The sequence below is a fragment of the Centruroides vittatus genome, unplaced genomic scaffold, assembly GCF_030686945.1.
Source record: "Centruroides vittatus isolate TY-2023 unplaced genomic scaffold, ASM3068694v2 contig_7, whole genome shotgun sequence".
Lineage (NCBI taxonomy): Eukaryota > Metazoa > Arthropoda > Arachnida > Scorpiones > Buthidae > Centruroides > Centruroides vittatus.
Window position 1 is genome coordinate 3,579,339 of NW_027122442.1, and position 14,512 is coordinate 3,593,850.

At 29.8% G+C, this 14,512-nt stretch overlaps 1 protein-coding gene across 1 annotated transcript in view; it reads right to left on the reverse strand.

Moving 5' to 3' along the window:
* Nucleotides 1-14,512, reverse strand: part of LOC136980413 (small subunit processome component 20 homolog) — a 132,045-nt gene that overhangs the window by 81,922 nt on the left and 35,611 nt on the right. The window contains exons 11-15 of the mRNA XM_067276519.1: nt 13,116-13,250; nt 12,952-13,029; nt 7,715-7,881; nt 7,506-7,634; nt 7,208-7,408 (exon numbers count right to left, since the gene is read on the reverse strand). Coding sequence (XP_067132620.1) covers nt 7,208-7,408; nt 7,506-7,634; nt 7,715-7,881; nt 12,952-13,029; nt 13,116-13,250 — 710 coding nt within the window. The remainder of the gene's footprint in view (nt 1-7,207; nt 7,409-7,505; nt 7,635-7,714; nt 7,882-12,951; nt 13,030-13,115; nt 13,251-14,512) is intronic.

Consider the following 14,512-nt stretch of genomic DNA (forward strand, 5'->3'; position numbering starts at 1 on the left):
AGAAAAAAAAATGTTTCGTTGCCGCCATTTTGATTTTGGTTTCAGTGTAAAGGCCAGAGTTTTAATAATTATTTTTAATAATTTTTATTTATTATTTAATTTCGCATTAAATTTTGTCTTTGCATAAAATTTTCTTAAGAATGCAGACAAAATTTATCTATTTTAACCCTTAATTACAAATCTTATAATTATTGCAAATCATATCACAAACCATCTTTCTCACTTTTATAGCAAATTTTAATAAATGAACTAATGTTTTCAGCAATCTTAAATAGCCTTCCTCAGGTTTAACATAATTTCAAATGTCAATTAGAACATAAGATTTGAAACTTTGCGTTTCGCTTGTGAGATATGATGACTCTTTCCCTTTGGGAAAATAAAGGGGATAAAGTTAATTCTCCCAACGTCAGGAAAGTCGAGGGACTAATAAGTATGTGGGAAACATGGTACAGACGGACGAAGACACCTCTTTACCATTTAACCCGTTTATTGTAAAAATATGCTTACAATATAGCTAAAGTTGTCTTCGTTTCTCGTCTTAAGTTCATAGTGGCAGTAGTGGAATCCGGAGCAATGTTCAGTGAACAATCCGGAAAGGAAAGTTCATTTGATTTCTGTTTGATGTCTAGCACTAACATATATCACTCGTGTTTTTCCTGAGTTAGAAAAGTCCTCCTTTTGAAAGGCAACTGTTAATTTGTGGAAGGAAAAGGTAGCCCTCGATCGTTCCCTGGATTGGTTTCGGACCATCACCCAGCTTTATGATGGGGATCTAATGGATTCTCCGATTTACTTACGTCAATCGAAGAATCAGAGTTCACAGAAGTATTCATCATCTTTTCAAACAATGGAAAATTCAACTCCAATCCAAATGATCGATCTTGAGAGCTGCACTGTCTTGACTATTTCTCAAGTTTCTATAAAAAAATTTTTACTCATTCCTTTTTTTCATCTAATAATTTAATTTTTTTACGTTTTTCTATTTTAGTGAGACTTGTATTCCTATGACGTCATAGTATTACGAAAATTAGGATTCTTAAAATGTATAGAATTTAAATAAAATAAAATAAATACACTCAAACCTGTTTTTGTGCGGTGGATAGGGACCACATAAAAAAAAAAAAAAAAAAAATCGCAGGAAACTTCACGAGTAGCTATAAAAAATAGTTTTCGCAACACAAAAAAGTATTTTTTTTATGCGATGAATAGGGACCACATAAAAAAGCCTCACGTGGAAAATAACTCAAAATCGTACGAAATAACTAGGAATTGCTTTTTTAACTCCTTGGGCCTTTTTCTGCAATCCCTAATGGGGTAAAAATCCTCTAAGAAGTTTATTTTTTATATCAATTGTTTCCACTTAAATACGAATCTAACATTTAAAAAATTTGCCGGGAAATAATTCCCACGAAATAAACACCCTCCCAAAAAGTGGTTTTACAGAAAAACTATATAAAAAGTTAAAAGTAATTGTTAAAAATACTTTTATTTGATAAATATAGCTGCAGGAAGTGTTATTCTTTCATTTAACAAGGCGTGAAATTTCACACCTGCAGTCTACATTTAACACAATATTTCTGATTTTTATGCTATTAAAATACGAGGGGACCGAAAAAAAGGTAAGAGAAAAAAATTTTACTTAATAAAAAATGAAAAAACTTGATGTCATAGAAAACATCCAATAGAGTTTTAAAAAATTTTACAGAAGTCAATTATGTTCCAATTTGATTGAAATTTTCATATACCGCACAAAAACAGGTTTGAGTGTACAGAAATAAACATCAAACGAAATTACAATTATATGTTAATAAAATATAGAAGTTCGGCGCATAGAATCGTAACTACAAATCTTTTTCTTTTGCAACATAACTATAAAAATTGTTTTGTTGTTGTTTCGCACAAAAGATAATCAAATTTATTTTAATTTTTTAGTAATTTAATTAATTTTTTTAAAATTTACCAGCTTTTTAAATTTATAATTAATTATAAGCAAGTTAACATTGGTTAAACTATCGGATTACCTAGATGATTTTCAAAACGATAACTACAGTATATCTATTACAAGTATGATGCCTAAATTTGCCAAAATCAGTGGATATTTGTTACCCAACATCATTTCTGTTAAACTAATTATTAAACTATGTATCGAAGTTGCGGAAATTAACGGGAGAGGGGGAAAAATACGCTTGCAGTACAGTTCTTTTCAAGGAAAGTTGTAACAACAAATGTAAAAAACTACTAGTCGGCGCCAGCATTTTACTGTAAATGTCGGGTAGCTATTTATAATTTTTTATGTTGTATAGTAATGTTTTAAACGTGAAAAACAATTAAATCACGGATTTTTACTGATCTATTTAGCTATTTTGAAGTGAACAATCTAATAAATTACGATTTCAAGTTTTAAAAGTTTGTAAACTAATTTTTAATTAGTTATTTTTTATTCTAACTAACAAATTCCTCTTTTTATAATTGCTGAATTATTAAAATTAAAAATTAAACACTATTACATAATAGTAGTTTATCCTGTTATTAATCCACAACTGTAAAATTATATGGCTTCAGAACGATGAAAAGAGCCATTTCAGATTCAAAATGGATTCTGGTATATTTTCTTATTAAAGATTGCAGCATTACTTCTTGCCGCCTGCAGATGGCTACGCTTAGTCAGCCATATTCAGCAAACGAAATCAACAAGGCAGTTAAGGAGACAAATTCCCTGACTTTTTGACAGTTTTCGACAAATTCCCTGACTTTCCATGACTTTTTCCGAAACTAATGAAAATCCCTGACTTTCCCTGACTTTCCAGGTGCGTAGGAACCCTGTAGGTAGCATTAACCAAAAAAACTTATTTTCAAGAGTTATGAAAATTTTATTATGACAACATACACAAAGTGACTATAATTTCTTGAGTATATTAAGATGCTTAATAAGAAAATCACCACAGATTTTGTGCAACAACAAATACAACAACAATTTTTCATGTGCAGTAAATCATGGATATGTTAAGTCTTGCTATCCAGCTCACCCAATATGAGTCTGAATGAACCTACAATGATTATGACTAAGATTAAATGATTATGCATCTTGCTTGGACTGAAGATTCTGCTATATTTTATCCTCCCCATTCTGTCTGTCTGCTTGTTGGCCATCTTCAATAGCCAAACCCACGGGTCAAACTACTTCCCTCCTTGTTTTCTATTTAAAGTCAGAATTATACTGTTGGCTATTGCTAATTCTTCAGTTGTCCTTATATTGTTGTGCCTAAAATAACAACGTGCATCCTTTTCATGTCACCTTTGCATTCCTGTTTATGATTAGTTCTTCAACAAGAACTATATTAATTCTTCTCTTTTACTGGTCCTTCCAGTACTCTTTTCTTCTGTCCACTAGCAGGCAGCAAGTGCTGCATATATAATGTCTTGTCTTCATAGTCAAGAAGTACATTATATTTGTATATGCTGTTCATCTGTCTGTCTTAAAAGATCTTTTGAATTCTTGATTTTCTCGTAAATTGTGGGTTTTGGCTACAATAATCCTAGCATCTGGTATGTAAAATATGGTGAAAAATAAAGACTGTTTTTTTTCTGATTAGTTTTTCTTAAATTTTGCTGAACCAGGTCACCAGTATAATATAGCCTGTTAATAAAATAAGTCCTTGTAGACATTTTACATACTAATCTGCACAATAAGGACACAGAGGCATATGAATTAATCCTAGCATCTGTTCTTTCAAGGCGAGGGCTAAGTACTTTTAGGATGATAGTCCCCATGACTTTGACTAGTTTCATCTCCCATAGTCCCTTGTTCTCTTTCACTGACTGTTGTCTTTTTTTGGTATGTTCTTCATTAAATTTCCTAACAACTTCAGTGGTATGCAGTGAATTCTTGAAATTTTTCTAATAATCTTGGTCTCTGTCTTATAACTTCTGTCATTGGATAAATATAACTAGATCCTTGTGAGAAGGGATCTAAAGGCTACTACTCTGTACCAGAATGGATTTACAGAATAACAAATCCATCAACTAGTTGCTTAACTTTTCTGGTAATGTTTAAAATTGTGTTTGGCACCATCTATTATGATATTTTATTTAAAAAACTTTTTATATTTATTACTATTTATAACTATTATAAAATGGCAAAAGGTTTAATTTTGAGGGTAGAGATGAGTTTTGAAAAAATTGTAAATACTAGTAACAAGTTAAATCATTAAGTCAGACCCTACTTGAGATATGACACACTATGCTCCTTTATCTCCCTACTCCTGCAACCTTTAACCACCAAAATTTAACAACATCAATCCCCCTAATTAACAAATCTCCCTGAAAAATTTCAGAAATTTTCAACAAAAAGCACAGGAGTTAAAAAGGAGTTAAAAAGGAAAAGAAGGTGAACATTGTATCTCCCATACACATACACTAACATCCATACATACAGAAAAACAATTTTTTTGTATTTCTTGATGTTTCAAGGTCCCAAGTCCAAAAATGTAAAAACCTTGGGAAGTCAGTAATAATATAAAATTCTTTATATTGTTACAGATCCAGACATAATAGCCGACTTCACCTGGGCCAATCTCCTATTCACTGCGCATCCCAATGAAGACCTCAAATGGTTAGAAGCTATGTTCATCTTTAAATCCTCCATCACAACCACGTGCATAAATTTTAAAGAGGAGATGGTTTTGTCATTGGCCCGGCAAGAGTTGATTCACAGCATGCTCTAGCCGCTCGTAGTATCCAGACAGGCCGACTTGTTGTGCATACGCGACCTAGTTTTTTGTAAATCATTTTGAACTTACAATTGACCTGTTAGTTAAATGGCATTCGTTAATCAAATATCCATCTAGGAACAGTTAAGAACCTGATGCAGAGCCCAGAAGGGGTTCGAAAATGTTTGTTTTTTCCATTTTTTTCAATGTTTCGTTATCACACTGTAAATGGTTCTGTGTGTGTAGTTATTTTAAGTAATTTCAATGTGGTGAGTAGTTATTTAAGTCATTTTTTTTATTGATCATCATACTTTCCCTCTGTTATATAAAACAGAGCCAGGAAAATAAAATGGATATAAGAAGGAAATGTGGTGGATTTTCGATACACCAACATGATAAACTTTTCTTTTTCAACACATTGATAAATTGAGGTTGTTCACCTTCCTCCTGTCAAACTGATCAATTTCCAGGGTCACCCAAATTGGGTTTTGGTTCGCATCTGTTATAAAATCTTTATTTTTCCACACTATCAAGAAGCCATCCACATATATAAAAAGTGCTAGTATATTAGTTTTATATTTTCTAGTCACAGAGGCTTCTAGAAAGCTTAAATATAGCTCAGCAAAGTCATAAGTGACCAGTGATCCTATCGAAGCACCTAGCGTTTGACTGTAGAAATGTCCTTTATAGATGAAATATGAAGAGTAAACCACTATCTGTATCATATCTGATAAGCTCTCTCCATTTCTTCTTGAAAACTTCATATAGCTTCTTGATGGTTAGGAAATACACTGCCTCTAATTTTAGAGAGAGATATAAACTTTTACAATCGAGGACATTGAGCAGATTATATTCTTTGTTTTCCCTTAACCTCTTAGTGACCTCCTCTGGGCTAGTAATGCCACTTTGCTTAAGATAGAGTCGATAAACTGGGCAAACTATTCCTCTAGTCTGATGTAAAGGTAGGCAGTTAAGCTACCATTTAATAATTGTTAAAATTATCATGAAAGTGGCAGTTTAATCATCTACATCTAGGCAAATTACTTTGCATCTACTCTGATTGTTGGAAACCATTGCTTCTCTACTACCAGGAAAATCAGCCATTTTTATGTTTTTGGAAAGGTGAAGAGCCTAGGCAGCAACTACTTCAATGAAAAGGTAAATCTTAGTTCTATTGGGAGACCTTCATTTTGCATTATCATTCTAACCTTTGCTTGACAGTTTGTATTTCAATCAAATGCAGTTTGAGTCCATTGATGTACTTCTATTTTTATATAATTGTGGAGACTTTCCTTTATTTAATAGTGATCAGCTAGTTCCAAATCAGGATCTGTGATCTACAGTCAACTTTAGACACACTTTTATTATTGATCTTTTCTTCCAGAACTTATCCATTGACTGTTTGGCCACCTGTCAAGCCTTGGTAATTATTTCTCTGCAAACAGTATCTAGTTCATCACAGATTTTGGTCAACTTTTGATCCTGTTGATGCAGGAGACATACTTATGTCTTTTATATCTAAGGTTATAAATCTCAGAAATGACCTCTATTTCTTCTTGTACCTCCACTGTTTTTGGTAAGGCATCCGATTTTTTGTATGGCTTAAGTTGATATTTGAAAATCCACTTGAGTTTTCAAATGTTCCCTCATTCTACTTTGTCTATTGGATACTACTTGTTGTTCAATAATTTTTGGTTTTCCAACCAGTAGGGTACCAGCTTCAGTCTGCTTTCTAAATTGTCAACACTGTCAAAGCTTGAAAACCCTTTTTCTTTTTGAAGAAATCAGTCTCTTAGACACTGATTTGTAATCTTCTTCCATAGTGGTTTGCAATTGACTGGTAAATGAATTCAAAACATAGACATTGAAACAACTCTATTGATGCAATATTAGCTGAAACAATTCCTTTTTGTTATTTATAGATTCTGATGAGTTTATCTAAAAAATATTCCATAAAAGCACTTTTTGATTTTTATATGAAAATCTATAATTTTTTAAAATCTTTTTTAAGTGATTCAATTCATAATAGAACACAAACTAAGAAATCTGGCTGTATGCTAGTTTCATATGCCCAATGATCCAACCCTAATCAACTTCTGGTATCACTGACACTGTTACAATGTCATAGTCAAGGATCCCACTAAATTTGAACAGTTCCCACTAAACATAGCATAATATTGATTCTGAGCTTGAACAAGCTTAGTAACAATATTAGAGGTTATTAAGCTTGCCATCTTAGAGTGCTCAAAGTAATTACTCTCTTTTACATTTTCTTGCTGTTCTGTTTGATTAATAGAACTTACTAATATCATGAAAATAAACAAATGCTTTCTTTCCAAATAATTAAACCATTAAATTTGCTTTACTTCCAATAATCCAACAATCTCCCTAATCCAACACTGTTCCAATCCCTGTTTATACGTTAGATTAGCAAGACTGTCACATATTTATAAAATATTTATTTTTAGAAAAATAATAACAATAATAATAATACTTACTTCATTAAATTAATGAAAAATCTGGAACTAAACACAGCACAAACAATACCACCAGCTTGCAGTTTACATAAACAATTTAAACAATGACATAAAATAAAAGACAATGACTCTCTTTCTTCTGTGTTTTCTTCTAAGCACATTTTACACAATACATCAGCCAGAGTTAATAAAAATGCAATTGATGATTCTAAATTTAAATTCCTTAAAAAAAAAAGTTTTGATTAAAAATATCTATCAATAAAGTTTAAAATTCTTTCACATTTATGAAGAGAAATAATTAGAATATAAACATTCTTACTTGACAAATGGAAGACAAATTAAAGCACTCCAAACTTTAGGGAGTTCTTTAATCAATTGAATTTTTGAAATGGATAAATATTTTACAACCAAATTATTGAAACTGTTTTTTGGCCTAGAATTACGAAAAAGTACAAAAAAATATATATATTAAAATTAAACAATAATAACTTATAATAAAATATAAAAAACTGCCAGTAATATACTCACCCGAGTAATGTATGACTTGCAACGGAACATATCTCTTTTTCCAGAAAAACAGATGGTAATTTAGTACATAAAAATTCTGTTAAAATCAATAATACTGCTTGCTCTTCTGCAATACTTTCTATTTCTAATTTTTGTTCACAGTATGTTAATAATGATGGTAAGATATCCTAAAATTATAAATTTTATTGCATTAATAAAATAAATTTTAAAATCCTCACTCCTGTAACCTGTTACCAGTGCGTTACATATAAAAAAATACAGTGGATGACAAACGTTTTCAAACTATCGCAAAGTTCTTCTTCAGGTCAAATAGTTTTGGGATGCTTGAAAATCAAACGTAAAAATTTAAAACAAATTGAATGTCATTTCGACGAAATCCATTTCGCCGGGCATGCATGATCGTGTGCTGATGGATATAATTACGGGTTGGCATCTATAAGTGCCTGCCAGGCTAGTGACAAATTAAGCTCGTCCTTCCGGTTGATGCAGGTGGTCTCTCAACTGGCTTTGTAAATGGCTATGGCTTCTAGCCATTTAAGATGGTCCTAGCCGACTGGTAATTGTATCCATCAACACATGATCACGCATGCCCGGCGAAACAGATTTCATCGAAATGACATTTGATTTCGTTTTAAATCTTTACGTTTGATTTTCAAGCATTCCAAAACTATTTGACCTGAAGAAGAACTTTGCAATAGTTCAAAAACGTTTGTCATTCACTGTATTTTTTATATGTAATGCACCGGTAACAGGTTATGGAAATGAGAATTTTACTCCAGTAAAGATAAACTATATTTAATTTTAAAATCTTTGTGAATGATTGTGTTTATATTTATTATCATTAATATTTTTAGAGCAAGACCATTCAAACCATTATATTAGTTTTATATTAGATGTTACTAGTTGTTAGTTCAATGTGCATTTTAACAATAGCTATTAATTTGAATACAAAGCAATGAGAACACACATTTACTTACAGGAAATGATAACTGTGTAATCTGATAAAAGTAAAACTTTACACAGTGAGACAAAATTGTGAATTATTGATGAATCCACGGTATCCAACAATTAATGATCTATATTGATGAACAATTGTTAAATTCAATCAATGTTCTTGTTGGTGTTGGTTATGATATTAAAACACAACATATTAAAGAACAGTATCACTTCCATGTAGCAGTGTGTGTCTTGGTGAATCTTAATCTAAATGCATCATGTTACATAACAACAGTAATTAATAATTACAGAATAATGCAGTCTTGGGGACTGCTTATAATAGAAAGATGCAGAAGATGGGATAATAAACAGTTAAGATAAAAACCTGATAATAAATTTCTGATAAAGTTAGCAGATTTACAATAGCCCATGATTTTTTGACTACAGATAGTTTAATATCAAGAAGAGTGAAGAAATGGACCTAGGGTATAAATTACTAACACCGTTCGAGAAAATCCAGTAATGAGTTGCATAACTTTCCCAGCAAAAAACTTTTAAAATTGCAAGTGGCACCATCTGATATGATATTACATTTAAAAAATTTTACATTATTAATTATTGTAAAATGGCAAAAAGCTTAATTTTAAAGTTAGACATGAATTTTATAAAAAAAAAAAAAATTATGGCTGCTAATAACAAGTAAAATCTTCATTAAATTCAATCCCACTTGAGATCTGATACCTGACCTCTCCTCTATCTCCCACCCCTTGACCTTTAACCACAAAAATTTATTAGCATCAATCCCCCTAATAAAAAAAATCTCCTTGCAAAATTTCAAAAAGTTTTGACATAAAGCAAACTAACATTCATAGAGAAAAAAACCCAAACTTTTTTTCGCACTTCTTGACGTTTCAAGGTCCTGAGACCAAAAATGTAAAAATGTATGACAAATAGTCAAAAAATGACTATTAGTCATACTTTTCCTCTGTTGCATATAACAGCCAGGAAAGTAAATAATTTATTCATTACTGTTTTATTCCATTTACGTTAATTTTAAGAATATATTATATAGAATGTCTACTGAATTGTAAGAAAAATCCATAAACCGAAACAAGTTTTTGTGACTAAGCCCCAGACTTGTATGCATGCACATGTTTTTCTCTTAAATGTGATGATGTTGAATGTTGTGTTGAGTTCAAGTAGATCAAATTAAGGTTGTGCAATAATGCATATTTTATGTGTTTATGATTTTTTTTCTGTATACTTTTCAGATTTGATCATTTTTGGAACTAAATAAGTGCTTTATTAACTTTATAGCTTGTTTGCATGATTGCAAGTGTTAATTTTTTCAAATGATATGCAGTCTGTTTCTACTATCTGTGCAGTGAACTTTTTGTGCATGTACAATTCACATGAGAAATATCACCCTGCTATCTAAGTGCAGATAAATGCATGAAACTCAATGTTTTAAATTTGGACCATCAAACTCAATTGTTCTTAAACTTTTTAAAGTCACAGTCCCCTGAGGACAGAGAACAGTTATAACTCGTAGCCAACTGTGTATATCTCATGACCTGTTTCATTGAGGAAAATTTGTTTAATTTTACCTCTGTGTAATATTTTTTATTTCCACTGCATAATCATTTTTTTATTTTCAGTTTTTTCCATATCGTACGGGCCATTTATTTTGAAAGTGGCGTAAGTCGTTTTTTCTTCTTTTGAGATATTTAAAGATTTGCATTTTAGTTGATTCAAAAATATAAATAAAGTGTACTAAGTTTGACACTGTTTCTATAAATTTCGAAATATGTGAGTTGATTCCATAAATGACTTCTATGTGAATTTAACTAAACCGATATATTCTTTCTGGGTTGTAAATCACTTTCATAATTATTGAACTGTAAAAGTCATTAAATTTTAATTATCTGAAATTCAATTTCACTCGAAATACATTGTGTTTTATTCCGATTTTGTTTATAAATAATAACAAAAAATAAAGTAGTGTTGTTTATTCTCAACATTAAAAATATTTACTTATTGTTTAACTATTTTAGGATAAATTAATCATTATTATGAGCTTATCATGAGACACTGCTTTTTATTTAGGCTCGTTATATGGATTTTTTTCATTCCATCTATTTCCATTCCATCAAATTATGCTTTTGTTGGTAAAATTCATAGTTGTACCCCTCTTATATAAGGGGAAGTCCATAAATGATGTCTACACTGAAAGAGAGAGGTTAAGACAAGTCAGACAAGAGGAAGGGGGTTGAGGATCAGTGGACATCTGTTTATTTCATTAAATTTTATACAGTTTATGCATTTTATTATATTTATTTCAAAATTTCTTGTATGTTTCCTTTCTGCTTATGAGTATCTATCATTCATAAAGTGATTAAGATTTTAACAGAGGATCGAGTTATGTTGGATGTCCGAAGAAGGGAAGAGGTTACGAAAACTTCGACAAACTGGGATAAGAGGGAGAGGGAAATAAAAATTTTAAGAAAAATGTGGACATAATTTGTGGACAGCTCATAAGTGCTTAATTAGAGTGCAAAAAATGGATTTACACTGCTTTCATAATTAATGGTTAAGCAATATCATTTACTGATGAATTTTCAATTGATCAAAGCATATGGTTATTTTAAAATACTAAGTGTGAATTGTTTATAAATAAAAAGTTCACACTAAATTATATGTAAATTATATAAATTACATAATTTCTCAATTTTTTTGAAAAAGGGACTCACACCACTTTCAAAATAAACAGTTTATAAAATAATGTGATTACATTACACCAAAAGCAGTTTTATTTAATGAAAATATAGCTTTTGTTCCTGGCACCCTTGTGGCATACTGTAGCCCTTACTTTAAGAAGCTCTGGTCCAACTGACATTCTTTTAAGGTCCCACAAATGAACATGGTTTGCATTACCATGAAAATCTCTCTTTTGAATGCGGATCATTGTTATTATTATTCTTTGTTGGAAATAACCAGAGACAAAATCAAATATTTTTATGAATTGAGAATGTTAAAGAATAGTTTGTGAAAAACAAGTTCTCAAAAACAAGAAACAAATGTAATTTTTGAAAATAATGAGAATAAAGTAACAGTACTGCCAATTTCCCTTGTATGGAATAATACTGAGTATTCAAAAACAAGTTGATTAACATGTTAATAATTACAGGAATTAAAGTAAATGATTAATTAGAGTATTAAAATTCCTGGAGAAGTTAGATCACAGAATAATTTTTTCTGTATTGCTGTAATGTGATTAGAATTTTCAATGGTAGACCTTTGATACAAAGTGATTCCAATATCAAGAACTTATGTTTTATAAGTTCTTGATACTTGAATTGATCATTTGCTGGTGTGTGAGCTCATACAGAGTGCATCTGAGAAATATTTGAATATCTAACACTAGTTCTCAGGGACATTAAGAACATATTATAATTGAATACTTTTCAATTCTTACATTTGAATACGACCATCTTTAGCTGGGATCACATTAGATTAATTTAAATTAAGCCTAGTAATAAAATTTTTTATGTATGTTAAAGTGATTTTAGTATAAAAAAATAAACATAACTGTGTGACATTTATCTCGTGTAGTTTAAAAATAAAGTAAAAAAAAACAAAACTACCTAAACCTATTCAAAATGGAAAAAATAATTTGATACAAAGTGATTCCAGTTTACACTAATTTTATTGTATATGAAAAAGTTCTATATTCATATCAGAATCTTTATAACTTTTCATTTTGCATTTGTTAAAAATAAATACATAAATTATATTTATATTAAAAAGTATTCACACATATCTGTTGTTCAGGTGGCTGATTTATAAAATGATAGTTTTACACCTAATTTCTAGGTATGAAATGCATACCAAATGTGCAGCAATAGTTATTGATAAGTGTAGATGATTATTTTTTTCATATATATTTTTTTTAAGAAAACTTTGTGACCAGTTAGTAAAATTCATAACCAGCAGATACGATGTTATTCTATTTTCACATATTATTCTTGTTTTTTTTATTTAATTCTGACAATAGATACTAACCATCAGAAAGATCTGAATCAATAAGAAAAGTAGATGACTCCTAGAACCAAGATATTTTGATCTTGTTAATTCATTATCATTTAATATCCTAGTTTATTTGCATAACTTTAGTTAATTAGTAATTGCCTTTGATTTGATATTTTTGATATTGATTCTATTCAAACACTGTCAATTAGACTATTTTGTTAATATTTAAAAACAAATTTTTTATTATCAAGACATTAAAACTAAAATATTACCTTTTCAAAAAGACAATAAGAAAACATATTCCTCGTAAAGTTAAAAATTAAGTCTTGAGACACATTATCAGAATATATCTATAAAAAAATATAATAATTATTATTATTTCTTCAATTTACAAAATTTTTATCTATTTTGTAATAAGATTTGAGTTAATACTTACAGAACGAATGATTTTATTTAATATTCCTCCGGGTATTTTTGTGTAATGATGACTGATTAATGTTATTGCAATCTGAATTGCAGCATCGTTCATACAATTAATTTGAATATTTTGATTCAATATTTTCAACAAAATCTAAATTAATTCGTAAAAAAGTCATTAAAAATCTTTTATCTACTACATTGTGTTTCATGTTAACAATATAATTTCAAATAAATGATACAAAAACAATTATTAATTACAATGTATAACAAGATAAAGTACTGTAGATATTTATGAATGGATCGTCCCTATAAATATCAAATAGAAAACCTTTAATAGCTGCAATTTATCAAATGTATACAGTAGAGCATCGATTATCTGAACATTAATCAACTGAAACATCGGTTAACCGAAAGCATTCCAGTCGGACTGTGTTGGGACGTGTCATGCTGAATCGAACATTTTTGATACTAGATTAACTTCTAAAGTATAATTTTTTTGTTTTATATTTTTCAATATATTTATTTTGTTTGTACAAAATGAAGAAATAATTTTTAATGATACAATAGCCACGATTATTATTAAAAATTTTTGTTAGGCTTAACATCGACCAAAATTCAACGCATAGTGACATGCAACGGAGAAAAATTTCAACATGGGATATATTAATAAACTATTATTAGGATATACTAATAAACTATATTAATAATGTATTTTTGCATACGTAATCAGTTATCCGAAAAATCGACTTTCCGAACAACCCCAGTCCCCAACTGATTCAGATAATCGATGCTCTACTGTAGTTTTGCTTTGCAAATGACATTGTTCTCATTAAATCTCATAAATTTCAAACTCACAAACACAAACTTATATTTAAACTTAGGATTTATACTGTATAATTCTTATTATTTGAAGACCTTCGATTTAGTCAGTATAGAAAAATAAACATGTATATACATTGTAATTAATACATAATATGTTATTAATTACTTACAATCAGATATAACTATAATTATAAATAAAGAGGCGAGAGCTGTTATGCATGTATGCATGTGGGATAGTACAGTGTTGTAAATGATTCTTTTCAGGCATGAAAAATATCAAAATTGCTAAAAGAGATAGGATGAGTGATTTCCATTTAACAAGAGAGGTTGCGGACATCGAGTGCCACCATCTGGCAATTCTAGAAGGTCAATAATGGCGTTCGCTACGTCTAGCATGGAGAGTGAAAGTTTGGCCTAAACTTCTTCATTTTTTTGTGTTTGGAGTTAAAATTATGACATATTTTTTAAAAATAATGATAATTTAAGCATTTATGAATAATATTGTAAAGAAAAAGATGATTTTAATCCAGAAATTATTTAATTATTCAATTTTTTTGCAAGTGATGTGAAGTGCCTATAAAATTCACATAT